Source organism: Musca autumnalis, unplaced genomic scaffold (genome assembly GCF_047663935.1).
Source record: "Musca autumnalis isolate F117 unplaced genomic scaffold, ASM4766393v1 scaffold_3, whole genome shotgun sequence".
NCBI classification, from domain to species: Eukaryota; Metazoa; Arthropoda; class Insecta; order Diptera; family Muscidae; genus Musca; species Musca autumnalis.
Genome location: NW_027411866.1, coordinates 188,980,825 through 189,002,330, shown reverse-complemented (window position 1 = coordinate 189,002,330; position 21,506 = coordinate 188,980,825). Strand labels below are relative to the sequence as shown.

The 21,506-nt window shown below is 38.1% G+C and overlaps 1 protein-coding gene across 1 annotated transcript in view; it reads right to left on the bottom strand.

Moving 5' to 3' along the window:
* Positions 1-6,359: 6,359 nt before the first annotated feature.
* The window catches only part of LOC141396818 (uncharacterized), a 98,737-nt gene continuing 83,590 nt past the window's right edge, over positions 6,360-21,506 (bottom strand). The window contains exons 2-3 of the mRNA XM_073972480.1: positions 11,344-12,627; positions 6,360-9,054 (exon numbers count right to left, since the gene is read on the bottom strand). Coding sequence (XP_073828581.1) covers positions 7,123-9,054; positions 11,344-12,627 — 3,216 coding nt within the window. The 3' untranslated portion in view covers positions 6,360-7,122. The remainder of the gene's footprint in view (positions 9,055-11,343; positions 12,628-21,506) is intronic.

The following is a 21,506-nucleotide window of genomic DNA, read 5'->3' as shown; positions in this document are numbered from 1 at the left end:
TAATGTATTTAAGGGTGTTTCAGAATTTGTGACCCTTTTTGGACATATGAACTTGTCGACAAAAATACGGATATGGATTAAAGCTCAAAAATGCTGAGGAGGAGTTACCTGAAGGTATCAGTTGGACACCGTATAAATTAGAGCTTTTTGGACCATTATATCGAAAAACAAAACAGCGCTGTAAACAGGACCACAAGGAGTAGCTTCGGTATAAATTTAATCGAACATACCCTAAACTGCAATTAAACAAAAATGTCGAAATTTTGTGGGGGAGGTACCCTACGAAGAATACTGATATGGACCATTTTTGAAGTTAACTAAATTTGGACAAAATATTAGGAGATCCAAAGTTTGGACCCAATTGGTTGCTCCGTTCAAGAGATATCGTACATATTACTTACTTAGATGGCTTTTATATTAAACAGAACGTCTTGTTCCCTAAGCCGAACTAAGAATAGATTTCCAAACGCACCGATCTTTTGCTTTACTTCTCCAATTTTGGATGCCATGTTTTGTGATATCTTCTTCAACTTGGTCTTTCCATCGGAGTTTTGACCTTCCCCTGGGGCGTATACCGTCGAGTGGCTCGTATTCAAATGCCTTTTTGGTGGGGGCATCTTTATCCATTCTGCTGGCATGTCCAAGCCAACGCAATCGTTGTAGTTCGATACGTTTTACTATATCAATGTCGGTCGGCTGGTATAGTAAAACGTATCGAACTACAACGACTGCCAAAGCATAAATCTTTCGAATATTTTTTCTCTCAAACACACCACGTTCTGCCTCATCTGCTTTCGCAAGTACCCATGCTTCAGATCCATACATAAGTACGGGTTGTATCAGCGTCCTTTTTTATCTCTATCGGTATATACATTTGCTTCTCGTATGACCTTTTCCAATAGAATGTTAAATAGGTCACACGATAGGCTGTAACCTCTCCTGAAACCTCGTTTTTTTCAAAAGTTTCCGAGAGATTCTTTCCTACTTTAACAGCTGATCTTGTAGTAGCCAATGTCATCCTGCATAATCTTATAAGTTCTGCAGGGATAACAAACTCAGACATGGCTTGAAACACCTTTGATTGAATTGGGCTGTCGAAGGCGGCCTTATAGTCGACGAACAGGTGGTATGTGTCGATCTGTCTTTCGTGGGTCTTCTCCAGTATTTGGCGCAGTGTGAAGATTTGGTCAATTGTCGATTTACCAGATCTAAAACCGCATTGGTATGACCCAATTATGTAATTGACCATGGGTTTTAAACGTTCACACAGTACACTCGACAGCACTTTGTATGCGATTGGGATCAGACTTATGCCTCTTTAGCTTGTACACACCGTCTTGTCTCCTTTCTTGTGTACGGGACATAGGAGGCTGAGGTTCCAATCGCTGGGTATGCTCTCTTCCTGCCAAATTTCGATAATTAACTGATGCATACTCCCTATCAGCATTTCGCCACCGGTCTTGAACAGTTCGGCGGGCTGCCCATCAGCTCCTGCTGCTTTATTGTTTTTCAGCCGATTAATTGCTGTCATGACCTCGCTTTGGCTAGGTGGAAGACATTCAACGTCGTCGTTTGCGATTGGGTCTAGTGTATCTTCATCGCCGCCCATATTCGATACTAAGAGCATCATGAAATACTCCTTACAGATCCTCAGTACGCTATCTGTATCAGTTACTAGATTCCCTTCATGATCTTTGCACAAGAATGTGCCTGCACCATACCCTTCAATCTGTTGTTTTACACTCTGGTAAAATTTGCGGACTTCATTCTGACTCCTGACTCCTTCTCGGGGGAGGCTGAAACCCCTAGAGAGCGCGTCGCAGGTGGCGGATGGCGAATTCTTCCCATATGCGGAGGGTGGCGGATTTACCAATACTTCTCGCATATGGGTGGTAGGAGGGAAATCAAATACCTCCCGCGGACCAAACAGCACGGAGAGAAAACTTCGTAACAAATCATTGAGCAGCGTCTGTTCCCACATTGGGCGGCTGCAAACAGCGTCTGAACTCCAGAGGAGCGGCTTATAATATAGAAGGACAACTTTAAACCCTTCAGAAGGCAACGGGAAACCACTGAAGTAATTATTTCCCTTGAAAATCATACAATATGCAAAACGAAAACCAAAATACACGGCCCTCAGTCTCCGACCAAACGAGGGTGCTAAGAATCCCCGGAGGTAAAAACAACAAGAAGCTGAAAATTGGAACGTGGAATGTCAGAAGTTTGTACGAAGTTGGAAAATTGAACAATACCATTAATGAAATGAATAAGCTCCAAATTGATATACTTGGTGTCAGTGAAACATGGTGGACAGATAGAGGAGAGTTTAAATCCCAAAATGCTATGGTGTATCACTCAGGAAATATGGATGGAATACACAGGAAAGGTGTAGCTATTATAGTCAGAAAAGACATAGCTAATAGTGTAGCTGGCTCGATAGCGATGTCAGATAGAGTAATGATGATAAAAATCACAGGAAAACCATTAAATTTAAACATAATTCAAGTTTATGCCCCCACATGTGATGGAAATACCGATGAAGTTGAAAACTTCTACAATGACATCAACGAACTGATAAAAATGACGAAATCACATGAAATAACGATTATTCAAGGTGACTTTAATGCCAAAATTGGAAGCGAGAAGGTATATGGTATAACAGGAAAATATGGCTTGGGAGAAAGAAATGATAGAGGAGATAGGCTAATAGAGTTCTGTCAAGAAAATAATCTGACTATTACCAACACACTTTTTCGATTACATCCCCGAAGGCTTTACACATGGAAATCGCCACAAGATAATAGAGGAAACATAGTACGGAACCAAATCGATTTTATAATCATCAATAGACGTTTTAGATCCTCTGTGACAAAATGCTCAACCTATCCAGGAGCGGACGTACCCTCAGATCACAACCTACTGATGATGAATATGCGAATAAAATTGACAGTAATCCGAAAAAAGAAAACATCCCGTAAATTGAACACAGAGAAACTCAACAATCCAACAACAAAAAATTAAATCAAGCACCTCCTAAACCATAAACTTGAAGATATTGATGTGAACGATATGGATAATGTATGGCATAGCGTCAAAGAGACAATTTGCAATGTAGCAAACAACTCCATAGGAAACAATACAAGAAAAAATCAAGAGGAATGGATGACAGATGAAATCATAAAACTTCGAGAAGAACGAAGCAAGTATAAAAACGTAGATTACGAAAAATATTGGGAAATAAATAAGGAAATCCGCGCTGCGACACGGGCTGCAAAAAATTTATTACTGAATCAAAAATGCCGAGAAATTGAACACCTTCAATACATGCATGACGACTTCAACCTACATAAAAAGTTGAAAGAAACTGCAGGAATTTACAGAAAAATATCTCCAGCAATTCTCGTAGATGAAAATAACCAGCCGATCTTCGAAGCAACTGAAAAAAAGAATTTATGGAAAAGATATATTAAACAAATGTTCACAGATGAGAATCGATCAGAAAATATAACCGACTTGAATGCTGACGTCACTGGAACCCCTATTACGCGATCTGAGGTGGAACAAGCTCTAAAGTCTCTAAAAGACAAGAAAGCAACAGGGCCCGACGAAATCCCCTCAGAAATACTGAAATTAATAGATGGAAATAATATGCTATTGATAGTGGAATTACTTAATCGCATATATAATACAGGACAATATCCAAATGATTGGCTAATCTCAACCTTTATTGCAATACCGAAAAAATCAAATGCAAAAAGGTGTTGCGACTACAGACTTATTAGCTTGATGTGCCACATTCTAAAATTGTTTCTTAAAATTATCCATAAACGGATATATGCCAAATGTGAAGCTGCTATGGGAAACTCTCAATTTGGGTTCAAAGAGGCTATGGGTACCCGAGAAGCCCTTCTCTGCATACAAGTACTTGTTCAGAAATGTAGAGATGTGCAGAAGGACGTTTTTATATGTTTCATTGACTATGAAAAGGCTTTTGACAACGTCCAGCACGATAAATTAATGACTATTCTGCGAGACATTGGTATTGAAGAAAAAGAAATAAGATGCATACAAAACCTGTACTGGAATCAGAAAGCCCGGATAGAAGTAAATGGCGAACTAACTGATGAAATATCAATATCTAAGGGGGTCAGACAAGGATGCATCTTATCACCTCTGCTGTTCAACATATACTCACAAAAGATATTCCATGAATCGATTGAAACTGAACGAATAGGTATAAAAGTGCATGGAACATTAATAAATAATATACGTTATGCTGATGACACCACACTAATAGCTGGAAGCCTATCAGGATTGCAAACACTATTAGATAGACTTACATGCGTAAGCGAGCTATATGGCCTTAAAATTAATATAAAGAAGACAAAATATATGGTAATCAGCAGAAAGGATCAAAATTACAATACAATACTCAAAATAAAAGATGATACAATCGAACGCGTTAAAAACTTTACATACTTGGGAACACTGTTGAACGAACAATGGAACATGTCAAAAGAAATAAAACGTCGTGTGGAGTTAGCCAGAGGTGCTTTCTACAAATATAAGAAAGTTCTTACTAACCATGACTTGAGTCTCTCGACAAAGACCAGATTCGTAAAATGTTATATTTGGTCCACATTATTATATGCAGTAGAGGCGTGGACAATAAAAAAAGCTGATGAGAAAAAACTTGAAGCCTTCGAAATATGGGTATACCGTCGCATTTTGAAAATACCTTGGACTGCGCGGGTCACAAATGAAGAAGTCTTAAGAAAAATGAATTTGGATCGACAATTGCTGAAATCTGTCAAAAGCCGTAAAATTGCATACCTAGGACATCTCATGAGGAACGATAAGTACAAATTTCTCCAGACCATTATTAAAGGCAATGTTGAAGGAAATCGAGTTCGAGGCAGAAAAGAGTTATCTTGGATTAAAAACATCCAGGATTGGACTGGATACAGTAATGAAAGAAATCTAATACACGCTGCAAGAAATAGAGAATTAATATCACTAACATAACATAAAATGAAGTATATAAAATAAAATGTATAAAGAATATATTTATTATATTGTATGATCGCTTTATATCCGAATACCGGATGTGCAAATAAAGAAGAAGAAGATTCTGACTCCAGAACATCTCGAGTTTCTCACGCTCACGTTTTTCTTGCTCTTTCTTTTTTCTTCTAAAAATATGCTTTTCCTCTCTCTCCTCTTCTCCCGATATTTTTCTTTCGCGCTTCGTGTTGATACTGAATGCAGGGTTGCTCTGTATGCCGCGTTCTTTTCTTCAGTAGCCTTACGGCACTCCTGATCGTACCACAGATTTTTAGGTGGTGGTTTTTGGTACCCAAGCACAGATTTTGCGGCAGTTTGAAGTGAATGGGCTATTCTTTGCCACTGCGCTTCCACATTATCGGGAGAAGCAAAGCCGTCTTCCAGCATGTGAGTCAGTTGAGCGGAATAGGCCTGTGCTATCTGTTGTGTTTGCAGCAACATTAAGGCGAGTGCGTAGGAATCATTTTAGTGAAATTTTTGGCACTCTTCGAACTTGAAGTATGTTTGTACAAAAAAATATCAGGAAGGCCAAATTGTAGATCGAATCGGCTGATCCGATCGAGGGTTCTCGTGAGCTCCAGCCACAATTATTACACAATTACACAATAGTGTAATAGAGATTTTTTAAAGCTTTCGGGCTATTTTCTCAGGAAGTATGGACTTAACCCTGAAAAAACTTGTGAAGTCGTTGAGGGCAGTGACTACGAGTTGTTACAACAAAAATCAAAGGGATTCGAAAGCAGCTCTTAAACTGCACTTTTCCGAAATTTTTTGTGGGAGAAGAAGTGGATTGAAGGAGTGAGCCGATAGGGTCTATATTAGAACAGCATCTATGTCTGGTAGAAATTATACGATGTGCAAAGCGTGGACCAACTAGGTTCCTGGTTTCAAAAGTTATCGTGCTCACAATTTTAGCGAAAAGTTTTGAACATTTGTGGGGATATGACCGATATGACCCATTTTTGAACTTAAACGAAGTTTGGAATAAATATTACGAATGCCAAATCGAATTGGGTGATCCGTTCCAGCCAGACTGACAGACGGACGGACATGGCTAATTCGACTCTAAATTTTCTGATAAAATTACGCATTCCAAGTAAATGGTCCCCAAAGTATGACTTCGATGAGGAACATTTGATTTCATTTGATCTCTGATATAACCATCAGTTTTGGTTGTGTAACCGGTATTCGATCTGTTCATAACCACATAAATATCCTTCGATCTCACGAGCACTCATTTAATTTGCCCTTCACAAAACAATTACGAGGACACAATTCACAATTTTTAAATTTAATTTTTATTTTATTTCAAATAAATTATTAATTTATACATATAAATATCGCATACATACATATATAATACAAATGGACATGATTTAAAAATAATTTTGTTTTGTTGATTGTACACTTTATGGACTTTAATTTGTTTCTGTGTGTGTGTTTGTGCGTACGTAATCCCCTATTGAATAAATTTCATTATATATTTAATTTATTCTTTTTGTTGTTGTTGTTGTCACTATATTTAATTTTTTTACGTTAAATATTGCGTATATTTTTATGTGATATGTAAACTCAAACGATTTACACAACTAAATATACAACAACAACAATTTATATAATTTATAAAACATAACATTAATTATGAATAATATTGAGGTTTTCGTGTAAAACAAAGTGATGGGGGATACGCGGAGGGGAGAGGGACAGATGATAGATTATTATAATTTATTTATTTGTTAAAAACATGTTAAAAATGTATGGCATCATCAAAAAGAGCTGTAACTGTTGGCCTCTTTTTGAAATAAGACAAATTAATTAAGTGGCAGTTTATGAGCGTGAAAAAAATAAATAAACGTTCGACAATTTTTTTTTTAATTATAAACTTATACATAATGTTTATGACAATAAATAGAAATTATAACTTAGGCATATTACATATAACTACAATGACATAACTAGAATTATGCAAAACATAAAGAGGGAGCTTAAGCTTTAAATGACTAAAGAGAGAATTGTGACACTCTACTCCATGAGGATATGCATAATTTATGCAACTCATTAATGCTTAGCTTCATCTTCGTCTTGCACCACAATTGGTGTCAGTTCCTTGACATCAGCTGGGGTTTCTTCATCACCGTCCGGTTTCACTTTAACTTCCACTTTTTGTGATGCTTGCTTGGCCACATCGGGTTCATTTTCATCTTCTTCATCAATGCCAGCTGATTCTTCACGTATATCGATATCTGAACGTGCCTCAGCCTTGTGATTTGGTGGCAAAGGTTGATGTTGTTGCTGGGGTTGTTCTACAGCATTGAGTACGGTTTGCAAAAGGTCAGCAGATAAAATTTCATCATGATTTGATCCTGCACCGGAATTGCCACCAAATTGTACTTGATATGTTTGACTTTGTCCATTGTTTCCGGTAATTCCGGTTTGAGAACTAAAGTGAATCGATTGGGATTTTTGGGCTGATAAAACATTTAAACCTTCCAAACCGGGCAGACCATTTGTTGGTGTACCATCTGGCAAGGCTGTAACTTGTGATTTTTGTGAAGCATAGCCAATGTGGTCAATTTCATTGCCGGAGGCTGGAGGACCATAACTGCTGGCTGGGCCGGCTAAAATTTGAGAATGCTGTTCGGCAACGGGTATACTTTGGGATATGGAAGTGGAACCAGCTTGTTGTTGTTGTTGCTGCTGTTGATAATTGAAAATTCCACCGCCTACCAAATTGGGGCCATGACCACAATCATGGAAACGTGGTTGTTCTTGTTGCAATGGCAAAGCCTGGCTATGGACTATTTGGTGATTGTATTGTGTGGCACTGAATGCATTCTCAAAGGCAGCCTGAGCATTTGATGTATAAGAGACACTGGCACCGGATCCACTGGCAAATTGTTGAGGTCCTGTGGGCAATGGTGGCAAGAATTGTTCATGGAGTTGGGCTGGTGGTGCAGCAGGCAAGTATTGGGGTGGGGGAGGAATACCTTGTGGTGGGGGTGGTGGTGGAGGTACACCATATTCAATGTGGACATTTTGTTGTTGCTGCTGCTGTTGTTGGAAGTGATGTTGTTGCTGCTGCTGTTGTTCATGATGATGGTGATGATGATGTTGTTGTTGTTGACCTTGTTGTTGCACAAATACTTGAGCTGGCTGTTGTTCTGGCAATTGTTGTTCAATTATAGCTAAATGTAATTGCTGTTGTTGTTGGTGCTGCTGTTGTTGCTGTGGTGGTGGTCCATATTCAATGTTCAAATTACCGGGTCCACTTTGAGGAATTTCACTGGCTGCTGGTGGTATATATGTGGGAGCTTGATTATTTGGTTTCACGCCGAATTGATCCAAATGTTGTACAGTGTTGCCAATAGTTTCAATTAAACCTTGTGGTACCGGTGGACGGAATGCAACGGGTTTACTGGGAGGAGCACCATGTGGTGGTGGGAAATTGCCAGCATTACCAGATTGTTTGCCATATTGGATACCTAAACCAGCTTCAGCATGATGCTGAACAAAGGCGGCAGAGGAACTGAATTCACCACCATGATGGGGTGGTGGTGGTGGGGGACCATAGTTGCCGCCGGGGCCTGAAGGTGGTGGTGGGGGACCATAGTTACCGCCAGGGCCTGATGGTGGTGGTGGGGGACCATAGTTACCGCCAGGGCCTGAAGGTGGTGGTGGGGGTCCATAATTTGCATTGGGTGGTGGTGGAGGTCCATAGTTACCCTTTGGTGGTGGTGGTGGTCCATAGTTGCCTCTGGGTGGTGGTGGAGGTCCATAGTTGCCTCTGGGTGGTGGTGGAGGTCCATAATTACCTCTGGGTGGTGGTGGAGGTCCATAGTTGCCGCCAGGTCCGGAAATACCAAAGCTATGGGATGATGATGAGGAGGAGGATGAACTGGAGCCACCGAATTTAGCAGCATGAACTGAACCAGGAGCGTATGAATCAGCAGGTGGTTTGCTATAGGTATCTTCTTCAGTGCCAAGTGAGAGCTTGAAGTAAAGAAAAGAGAACAAGGAAATATTAAAAGGGTAACTAGAAATTCAGGATACCTTTAGGGAAACTAATGTAGACCAAATTTTTCCCAACCATTATTAGATCGATACACATGGATTTTTAAGAATATTTTTCTTAACCACTATCAGATCCATGTGCGTAGATTTTTTAAAAATATTTTGCCCAGCCACTATTAGACCCATGGGCGTGGATTTTTTAAACATATTTTGCCCAGCCACTAATAGACCATTGGGCGTGGAATTTTTTAAAAATATTTTGCCCTGCCACTATTAGACCCATGGACGTGGATTTTTTAAAAATATTTTCCCCAGCCACTATTAGACCCATGGACGTGGATTTTTTAAAAATATTTTCCCCAGCCACTATTAGACCCATGGACGTGGATTTTTTAAAAATATTTTCCCCAGTCACTATTAGACCCATGGGCGTGGATTTTTTATGAATATTATTCCCAGCCACTATCAGATCCATTGGCGTGGATTTTCGAAGAATATTTTTTCCCAGCCACTATTAGACCCATGGGCGTGGATTTTTTAAGAATATTTTTCCCAGCCACTATATTTTTACCAACCGCTATTAGACCCATGGGCGTGGATTTTTTAAGAATATTTTTGCCAGCCACTATCAGATCCACGGGCGTGGATTTTTTAACAATATTTTTCCTAGCAGATCTACGGGCGTGGATTTTTTAAGAATATTTTTCCCAGCCACTATCAGATCCATGGGCGTGGATTTGTTAAGAATTTTTTATCCTCCACTATCAGATTCATGGGCGTGGATTTTTTAAGAATATTTTTCATAACCACTATCAGATTCATGGGCGTGGATTTTTTAAGAATATTTTTCATAACCACTATCAGATTCATGGGCGTGGATTTTTTAAGAATATTTTTCCCAGCCACTATCAGATTCATGGGCGTGGATTTTTTAAGAATATTTTTCCCAGCCACTATCAGATCCATGGGCGTGGATTTTTTAAGAATTTTTTCTCCTCCACTATCAGATTCATGGGCGTGGATTTTTTAAGAATTTTTTCTCCTCCACTATCAGATTCATGGGCGTGGATTTTTTAAGAATTTTTTCTCCTCCACTATCAGATTCATGGGCGTGGATTTTTTAAGAATATTTTTCATAACCACTATCAGATCCACGGGCGTGGATTTTTTAGGAATATTTTTCTTAGTCACTATCAGATCTATGGGCGTGGATTTTTTAAGAATATTTTTCCCAGCCACTATCAGATCAATGGGCGTGGATTTTTTAAGAATTTTTTCTCCTCCACTATCAGATCCATGGGCGTGGATTTTTTAAGAATTTTTTCTCCTTCACTATCAGATTCATGGGCGTGGATTTTTTAAGAATTTTTTCTCCTCCACTATCAGATTCATGGGCGTGGATTTTTTAAGAATTTTTTCTCCTCCACTATCAGATTCATGGGCGTGGATTTTTTAAGAATTTTTTCTCCTCCACTATCAGATTCATGGGCGTGGATTTTTTAAGAATTTTTTCTCCTCCACTATCAGATTCATGGGCGTGGATTTTTTAAGAATATTTTTCTTAGTCACTATCAGATCTATGGGCGTGGATTTTTTAAGAATATTTTTCTTAGTCACTATCAGATCTATGGGCGTGGATTTTTTAAGAATATTTTTCTCAGTCACTATCAGATCTATGAGCGTAGATTTTTTAAGAAAAATTTATCCCAGCCGCTATTAGATCCATGGGCGTAGATTTTTTTTAAGAATATTTTTCCCAGCCGCTATCAGATCCATGGGCGTGGATTTGTTTAAGAATATTTTCCCCAGTCGCTATCAGATCCACGGGCGTAGATTTTTTAAGATTTTTTTCCCAGCCACTATCAGATCCCTGGGCGTAGATTTTTTAAGAATATTTTTCCCCAGCCACTATTAGATCCATGGGCGTGTATTTTTTTAAGAAAAAATTTTTCCCAGCGTGGATTTTTAAGAATATTTTTCCTGAGCCACTATCAGATCCATGGGCGTGAATTTTTTAAGAATATTTTTCCCAGCCGCTATCAGATCCATGGGCATGGATTTTTTTAGAATATTTTTCCCAGCCGCTATCAGATCCATGGACATGGATTTTTTTAAGAATATTTTTCCCAGCCGCTATCAGATCCATGGGCGTGGATTTTTTAAGAATATTTTTGAAGTTCTACCACATTTTTTTAACAGTTGTGTGGAACTGACTCTGGTGGCCCTCTTGACAGTGTTTATTTTTATATCTTCCCCTTTCATACTCACCTCTAATGCTTGAGCTTCAAGAGGAGTAATACCAATATTCTTATTGAAATCACCAGCTGGTCCAGTTGAGGGTAAAGCTTGAGGTAGAATTTCTTGATGGATGTTGTTGTCGTTGTCAAAGCTTCCAGATTGTAAAGCTACAGCAACTAATTGTTCATCAGTTAAGCCATCAAGACCTCCAGATCCAGAAATACCCAAAGTAATAGTCGAAGAAGAATCACCAGATCCGCCAGCTGCTGAATGGATACCTTCTACAGCACCACCACCATTTGCACTGTATTGAGTCGAAGAGAATGATGAGGCACCTCCGCTGTGGCCAAAACCTTGTGATGCTTGAGCCGAAGAGAATGACGAGGCACCTGCGCTGTGGCCAAAACCTTGTGATACCTGGCTGTAACCAGACTGAGTGTCAATATGATTATTTTCTACATAAGAACCAGCAGGGGCGGGTATGGGTTTCCAACCATCACAGGCTGTATGGAATGGAGTTTGGGAACCAGCAATGGAATGTGTGTGTCCAGAGGCATCAATTTGAATTTGTACTTGTTGTTGTTGCTGTTGAGCACCGCTGTGGCTGTGATGCTGATGACCATGACCATTTTGATTGTTACCCAAAACAATGGTTGTTTCTTGGACCTTTTGGAAGTTTGGCAATGGTGGAGGTCCATAGTTACCAGGTGGTGGGCCATAAGATTGATTAGGTGGTTGGTTCAAGGGTCCTGATGGTGGGGGTCCATATGATGTGGCTGGCTGATGTTGTTGAGGTTTGAACAATGGGCCAGGTTGTACCAATGGTAGGGCTTGTGGTGGTGGGGGACCGTATTGTTGTTTTGGTGGGCCATATGCGGAGGCAGGAATATGTTGGATTTTCTGAGGTGGTGGTGGTCCGTATTGGGGTTTAGGTGGTCCATATTGGGGTTTGGGTTGTGATGGTGGTGGTGGACCATATTGCTGCTTTGGTGGTGGACCATATTGTTGGGCTGGTTTATGGGGAGGACCATAGAATGGCTTGGGTACACCAAAGTGATTCTTAATTTGTTCATGTAGAGATGATGATGACGACGACGAAGAAGAACTGCTACTGCCGCCACCAATGAAATTCAATTTGGGTGGGCCATATTTCAACGCGGGTGGACCATATTCACGAAAAGGCATTTTCTGTGGCACGCCATATTCACGATGGGGAAAACGTTGTGGGGGTCCATATGAGGGTCCTGGTTGATTCTGAATAGCCTGGGCTGAGTATGCTAACAGCAGTGTTAGCAGGGCAAAATGTAACGTCATCTGGAAAAGAAAACACAACAAAATAATTAATTTTAGGTCGCTCACGAATCAGAAACAAGAGGAAAAGAAAATCGTATATCCCGAAGACTAATTTATATTCTAAACAAATATTGTACATTCTCGGTTCTGTATTGTTGTATTTTTTTAACCATTTAACTCCTCCCTGTCACTTTACCTTAACCATACATTGTCAAGCTGATATGTGAACCTGATGATGCTACAACAGCAAGATTGCCGGCAGCTTAAAAACCATTCCATTTCCCCTTGTATCAGTAAGCGCCACTGAATTTTGCAAGCATCTTACTCCCATCTCCCCATACCCAAAATGGAACTTGACATAAACAAATAACCCACATCTTTTTGTAGGAAAATATCGGGGACATATTCCCTTAAAAATATTAAAAGGGGTAAAGCAAAACTGTTCTTGTTGTTGGCTACGAAAGTTTAACATATGATACACAGAGTGTCATCATTGTATGCCAACAGTATGGGTAACGTTGTCATTATTATTTTTTTTCCTTCGTTGGTGTTCGTTCCTTTTCAGAATTATTGTGAAATTGTGGACTGATATCGGAACTGAGTTTCATTCATTTGTTCGTTCTCCAGTATGGCTTTAACTTGTCAAGCGTCACTCTTCAGAGTCACAACATATGCGAAGTAACATACATGCATACATTCATACAACTGACATTATTGGAAACCACGTTGATGTGGCCCCAGGTAAAGGAGGAAAGAAAACTCACAGCCAGTCATTCAGTCAGTCATTCATTCCATTATAACAGCGTAAATAAGAAGCCTCCAAACTGAGATACAACAAGCATTCCGTAGAATGTGGTGGTAAACAATGTGACAGACAGTCAAAATCATATCAAACTGAGTTTTTTTCGTGAGTTGGTTTGTTGTATTGTATTTTACAAGACAAGGTAATGTCAGAAAATAGTTTAATGAAAACTGTGGTCTCTGGGGAGAAATAAAATGTATGGGGTTTTTTTCTAGAAGGACTAATTATTATATTCCAAAGTCGACCTTCGGAAGGTCTTAGATAGACATCAAATTAGTCTTCTAAAGGAAGGAACATCCGATACATAAAATACTTTAATAAATTTTATAGAGACAGAAGACCTATAGGATTTATTTTAACCCCTTCCAAATGTCTGCAATATATGAAAGATCTCTGATCATGCCTCCAAGGTGAAGCTATACAATTACGTTTAAAAATGAAACATTCAAAATGATTAAAAATTAACGCAAGAATATTGTTGATGAGTTTTCTAAGAACCCATAAGCGTGGATTTTTAAAGATTTTTCCTCACACTATCAGACCAATAAGCGTGGATTTTTAAAGAATATTTTTCCTCACACTTTCGGACCCATAAGCATTTTTAAAGAATATTTTTCCTCACACTTTCGGACCCATAAGCGTGGATTTTTAAAGAATTGCTCCTCACACTATGAGACCCATAAGTGTGGATTTTTAAAGAATATTTTTCCTCACACTTTCGGACCCATAAGCGTGGATTTTTAAAGAATATTTTTCTTCACACTTTCGGACCCATAAGCGTGGATTTTTAAAGAATTGCTCCTTACACTATGAGACCCATAATTGTGGATTTTTAAAGAATATTTTTCCTCACACTTTCGGACCCATAAGCGTGGATTTTTAAAGAATTGCTCCTCACACTATGAGACCATAAGTGTGGATTTTTAAAGAATATTTTTCCTCACATTGTCAGTCCCATAAGTGTGGATTTTTAAAGAATATTTTTCATCACACTATCAGACCCATAAGCGTGGATTTTTAAAGAATATTTTTCCACACACTATCAGACCAATAAGCGTGGATTTTTAAAGAATATGTTTCCTTACACTATCAGACCAATAAGCGCGGATTTTTAAAGAATATTTTTCCTTACACTATCAGACCCATAAGCGTGGATTTTTAATGAATATTTTTCCTTACACTATCAGACCCATAAGTGTGGATTTTTAAACAATATTTTTACTCACACTATCAGACCCATAAGAGTGGATTTTTAAAGAATATTTTTCCTCGTACTATCAGACCCATAAGCTTGGATTTTCAAAGAATATTTTTCCTCACACTATCAGACCCATAAGCGTGGATTTTTAAAGAATATTTTTCCTCACACTATCAGACCCATAAGAGTGGATTTTTAAATAATATTTTTCCTCACACTATCAGACCCATAAGCGTGGATTTTTAAAGAATACTTTTCCTCACACTATCAGACCCATAAGAGTGGATTTTTAAAGAATATTTTTCTCACACTATCAGACCCATAAGCGTGGATTTTTAAAGAATATTTTTCCTCACACCATCAGACCCATAAGCGTGGATTTTTAAAGAATATTTTTCCTCACACTTTCAGACCCTTAAGCGTAGATTTTTAAAGAATACTTTTCCTCACACTATCAGACCCATAATCGTGGATTTTTAAAAAACATTTTCCTCACACTATCAGACCCATAAGCGTGGATTTTTAAAGAATACTTTTCCTCACACTATCAGACCCATAATCGTGGATTTTTAAAGAATATTTTTCCTCACACTATCAGACCCGAAAGCGTGGATTTTTAAGGAATATTTTCCTCACACTTCAGACCCAGAAGGATGGATTTTTAAAGAATATTTTTCCGCACACTATCAGACCCAGAAGCGTGGATTTTTAAAGAATATTTTTCCTCACACTATCAGACCCAGAAGGGTGGATTTTTAAAGAATATTCTTCCTTACACTATCAGACCCAGAAGCGTGGGTTTTTAAAGAGTATTTTTCCTCACACTATCAAACCCAGAAGCATGGATTTTTAAGGAACATTTTTCCTGCAACTATCAGATCCATAAGCGTGGATTTTTAAGGAATATTTTTCCTGCAATTATCAGATCCATAAGCGTGGATTTTTAAGGAATATTTTTCCTGCAACTATCAGTCCCATAGACGTGGGTTGGTTAAGATTTTTTTCCTGCCACTCTCAGGCCAATAGGCGTGGTCTCTTTAAGAATATTTTTCCTTACCCATAAGCGTGGATAGTTTAAGAATATTTTTCCTGCACTATCGTGGGCCTGATAGTTTAAGAATATTTTTCCTGCACTATCATGGGCCTGATAGTTTAAGAATATTTTTCCTGCCACTATCAGGCACATGGTCGTGGATTTTTTTCCTGCCACTATCAGACTCATAGGCGGGAATTTTTTTGGGGACAGTAATTTCTACAGACCGGCATCAAACTCCAAAGGCATTCTATACTTACAAAGACATTCTATAGATAGAAAATTAACAAATTAACTATCTATATATAGAAGACCTCAAAGTATTTCTACGTAGATAGAAGAAGATGAGGTTCTATACGTCTTAAATTCGCTAAAGTCCGCCTACATCAATGAACGATGTCCAAAAGTCCTTATACGAGTATACGATTTTCTATGCATCTCCAAGCGGTCCTCGTTTTCGTTTTGGCTTTGTTCAGACTTTCTCTGTTATAGATTGAAAACTTTCAACAACTCTTTTGCAGTTAGAAAGTTACTTTCAAACGTTATTCTAAAGATAGAAAAACTGCAATTAGCCTTTAGAATTAGAAATACCTCCAAACATCCTTCTATAAATAAAATAGTTCGAAGTGCCCTTTTCATAGGTATTTATAGTAGGTGTTCTCTAGATTATCGGAATAAAATGCGTCCTATATGTTCAGAAGATAACCTATACGTCCGACTTCCAATAGTCGAATGTAGATAAGATCCCACATAGGTAATATAGGAACATTTCTAACAGTCCTGTAGTTTAGTTTATGTTCGAAGATGGGCGATATCGGTCCACTCTTTGAGATACATCTCCCACAAAAGTTCAACTTTCATCAGTAAAATGATGTGAACTTTTACTCTCGAAGGGAGCAATCGATTTGGTTCAAACTTTGCACATCGTATTATTCCTTCCAGATATAGATAGGCTTCGAATATGGACTATACCGGTCACTTCTTCAGGTTTCCCCCACCCAAAATTCGAAAAAAGCGTAGTTTAAGAGCTCCTCTCGGAAGGTTTTGAATCAGCAGGTTGTCCTTGCAGCCTCGTATACAACGGTACAAAGCCTAAAGTCTTTAAGAAACCCGGACGGCACCAACCAAAATGGCAAATCCGCAAAATAACTCTCGCAAGGAGTTTCTAATTGGTCTAAAGTTTGCACATCGTATTATTAGATCCAGTCATGTTAAGGCACGGTGTGCCTTAACAAATTTAAATGGAAGGTGCTTAAACCTCCGAAGTTTTTGCTGATTCTGAAACTACAATGCTCATAGATGAGAAATATCAAGAAACAAAAAAATCGCCGGAGAGATTTTCAAATAAATCGCGATTTAAGTTCACATTTTTAGGGGTTCTTTAGGTTTTCACGATTTAGCTTGGAAACCGCGAGTTCTATGTAAATGGGCCTAAAAAACTGTTGTAGCAGAGAAAATTCTCCACAAGATTGGCCTTTATGATATTTTCGTAGGTTTTACCGTTTTTGAGATATGAAAGTTCAAATTGGGACAATGCGCTGACTGTATCGTCCCCTTATAAAACAATATTATGCACAGTACCCCTTAACTAACTTTTAATGGAAACCGCTTACACATGGGATGTTTTTGCGGATTCTGAAACAGCAATGTTCATAGATAAGAAAAATAATCAAATCAAATCAAAAAATCAAATCAATTTTAGGGATTTTTTAGTTTTTCACGATTTTGCTTGGAAACCGCAAGTCGTATCGAAATGAGTCTGAAGAAAATGTTGTAGCTGTGAAAATTCTCTATAAGACTGACCTTTAGGTTTTTTCGTAGGTTTTACCATTTTTGAGATATAGAGGTTCAGTTCAAATTTTTAGGTTTTTATCTTAAGTCTTCAAGATTTTGCTTGGAAACCGCAAGTCATATTAAAATGGGACTAAAGAAAATAATGAAGCTGTGAAAATTCTCTACAAGAGTGGATGATTTATATTTTTTTTTAGGTTGTACCATTTTCAAGATATATAAGTTTAATTTGGGAAATTGCAGTAATGGCATTGTTTTATAAGGAAGCGATACAGTCGTTGCATTGTCTCAATTTGAAATTCTATATCTCAAAAACGGTAAAACCTACAAAAATATCATAAAGGCCAGTCTTGTGTATAATTTTCTCTGCTACAACATTTTCTTTAGACCCATTTACATAGAACTCGCGGTTTCCAAGCTAAATCGTGAAAACCTAAAGAACCCCTACAAATGTGAACTTAAATCGCGATTTATTTGAAAATCCCTCCGGCGATTTTTTTTGTTTCTTGATATTTCTCATCTATGAGCATTGTAGTTTCAGAATCAGCAAAAACTTCCGAGGTGTAAGCACCTTCCATTTAAATTTGTTAAGGCACACCGTGTACTATATCGGTCCCGTTCTTCTGGTACCTACCACACAAAGAAAATTGCAGTTTGAGGAAACGTCTCCGACCTATTTGAAATTTTTTAAAAAAAATTCCGGAATAGGTCCGTACCGTCAGAGATAATGGCTCCAAAAATCCTACCGGCACAGGACTTACACTGAAAAAATTTTACCGTTGTAAAGGGAGTGGCTAGGACAACCTATTGAATGAAATTCAAAACTATACGACAGGAGCTCTTAAACTTCACTTTTTCCGAATTTTGTGTGGGAGCTACCCGAAGGAATGGGCCAATGTAGTCCATATTCTTGGAACGAATAATACGATGTACAAAGTTTGGACCAAATCGATTACTACCTTCGGAGATATCATTCACACCAATGTACAGAAAAAAATTGAACTTTTGTGGGAGAGGTACCAGAAGGAGTGCACCGATATAGTTCATATTCCACCCTGATACACTGAATGAAATAATACGATGTGCAAAGTTTGGACAAATCAGAAATTCCCTGCGAGAGTTATCTTGCTGATTTGCCATTTTAGTTGGTGCCGTCAGGGTTTCTTGGAGCTTTAAGGCCAATATCCCAAGAAGTATGGAAATGCGCAAAAAAAAATACCACTGTAAAAGAAGCAGCAAGGACAACCAATTGAAAAAAATGTCAAAACTTTCCGAGAGGAGATATTAAATTTCAGTTGTTCCGAATTTTGTGTGGGAGGTACCCGAAGTAGTGGATCGATATAGTCCATATTCGAACCCGTCCTATATCTGGAAGGAATAATACTATGTGCAAATTTTGGACCAAATCGATTGATCTCGTCGAGACTTACCGTTTACACCATTTTACAAATAAATTTTATAACTTTTGTGGGGGAGGTACCAGAAGGAGTGGACCGATATGACCCATCTTCGAACTTATACTAAGGACAAAATATAACGATACCCAAAATTTGGGTCGAATCGGTTGATCCGTTCGAGAGTTATCGTGCGCTCCAGCCAGTCGGACAGAGAAGGACGGACACGGCTATATCAACTCCAAATTGTCTGAAACGAATTTCGTCCAAATATATTTGGGGTCTAAACCTGTTATTTCGATAAGGCACATTTATGGTCGTATCAAAGTTTATATACGATCGCTAACCTAAAGGCTGTGGGTATAAAAAGGTAAGGAAGGTACCAAAAGAAATGTGAAACGGATATCGTTCAAAATGTGAAGTGTGATGAAATTGAACATAAATTCACCACATCAGTTCTGAAGATAGAAAATATGTATTTCTGCTTATGTACCGAATTTTTTATTCCGGATTTTAGGTATTTTGAAGATATGATCTAGATTGTTTAACCGAACTACTTGTAATTTGACATTTGAGGTTTCCAGTAGTCACAAAACTTCTACACCAAAAATTTTTGTTTACTAAAATAATTTCAGAATTCCACTACTGGACTTTGATTACAATTTAAAATGGGCTGACGGATACACATAACTGAATGGTAGGCCTACGACCAATAATTCGACGTGTTACATTAGTTACTGGTCAAGACAAATTTACTTGTAGAGAAGTTTTTAGGGATGAAATATTCAGGAAATATAAGCCAACATTACGCAGAAGGGATTTGCCATCGCCGACAATTTTTATGTTGAGGTCTGGGATTGAACCAATTGAGTGCAAGCGGGTTTAATCAGTAATAAATAATAAATCAATATTCAAGAATTGATGTCTATATTGTTTGAGTTTGTACCCAGGGCTATCGTTGTTAGATAGGGTCTTGCTTAATTGTGATTGTAAAATGATTTATTACACTTTATAATTATATGTTCCAAAGAGAAGGAGAAACCATTTTAAAATACTGTTTGCATACCTTGGAAATTACGTACCACAAATTAAGAAATTACCAAATTAATTTAAAAAGAAGTGCAGCCAAAGCAAAAACACACATTTCTTTCCTCATACTATGTAATACATACTATAATATAAAAATTCGATAACAAAAAAACCACTGTCCACTATCTTTTCGCCGTGTGACATAAACCTTAGCCCACCTCAAGCAAGCGACAACACCAAAGAACGAAAACAGAGTAACAGCAGCAGCGACAAACAAAACAAGCACCAGCTGTTTTCTGTATGAAGTAATAACCACATTTAAGCACATAGACGACAGACGTTGTGCTTGAATGAATGGATAGATGATGGCAGGCTGGCTGGCTGGTTGGTTGAATAGCTGGATGGATGGATGGATGGCTAGATGGTACGTTACTTTAACAACTTTATTAAAATTCAAAATGTGTAACGAAAACTACAACACGGTTACGACGAAATGTCAAACGCAAACTCATAAGTCTGATGCTGCTACTTGTAACATTAGGTGTTTATGTGTATTAGATTGATACTCTACATACATTGGTTTGCTCATAGACTGGCTTGCTGCGCACACCTTTCATAAATGTATGGCAGGAATGACACGCTTTTTGCAGTGGATTCCACTTTTTTGCTTTTGCCATCCAACATACGCTTTTCTTTTCTTTTTCGATCACTTTTTTGGGTGGGTTAGTAGTTGTGGTGGTGCTGCTCAAAGGTGTTATGTGCGTATTGTCAATGTACATAATGTCGAAATGAGACCTCTGTGTATATATTACAGGTACATACGGATGTATGTATGTATGTTTACTATTTACATGCACATATATTACATGTTAGTATCTGTAACTAGCTGCTATCTGTTATGTGTTATCTTTAGCGTTTCTAAGTATCTAGTAAATGTGTGACAATTTACACAGATGCCATTTAAGTCAGTCAGCAGAAAGGAAGATGGCAGGGTTAGATATTGATGAGCAGTATGTATGTACATGGTTGTAATGTGCAAAGCGGAGGTAAATGTAGGCCGCATATGAAGAGGTGAACTCATTTGATGAAAACTTTTTATACTTGTATGGATTTGTGTGGAATATGAGGTTCGAAACAAGGCGTTGGAAAATATACATAATTATTATACTTTTTACCAAATGGTGGACATAATGGTTCATGAGGCTGTATACAATTTGATAGATCTAAAATTAGCGTCGTCAAAATTATAGTTTTCGGTCAAATTCAAACTTAGACAATTTGGAGTTATGCGACCGTCTGTCTGCCTGCTTAGTTGACTGTCGATGCCATTCAAACTTTGTAAACGTTATATATCTTCCAAAAATAGAGCAAGTCCGAAGATGTACCACCATTTTCTATCCCCCACAAAACATCAAACATATGGAGGTTCGTTTTGAAATTATCGAAGCTTGTTTTTAAGGTCCAGATTAAAACGATATAATTTCTTTTTTCTTTTTCCAGAGATAATGGTTCAAAAGCTTTTAAAACCCCTGAGGCCATCAAATAATATTTCTGCTGAGTACAATAACACTGTGCTACACGAAAAATATTCAAGGGTTCTGATGCAAAAATTCTATCGTGTTGGGGTCCAAGGATAACAACAATACCATTGGT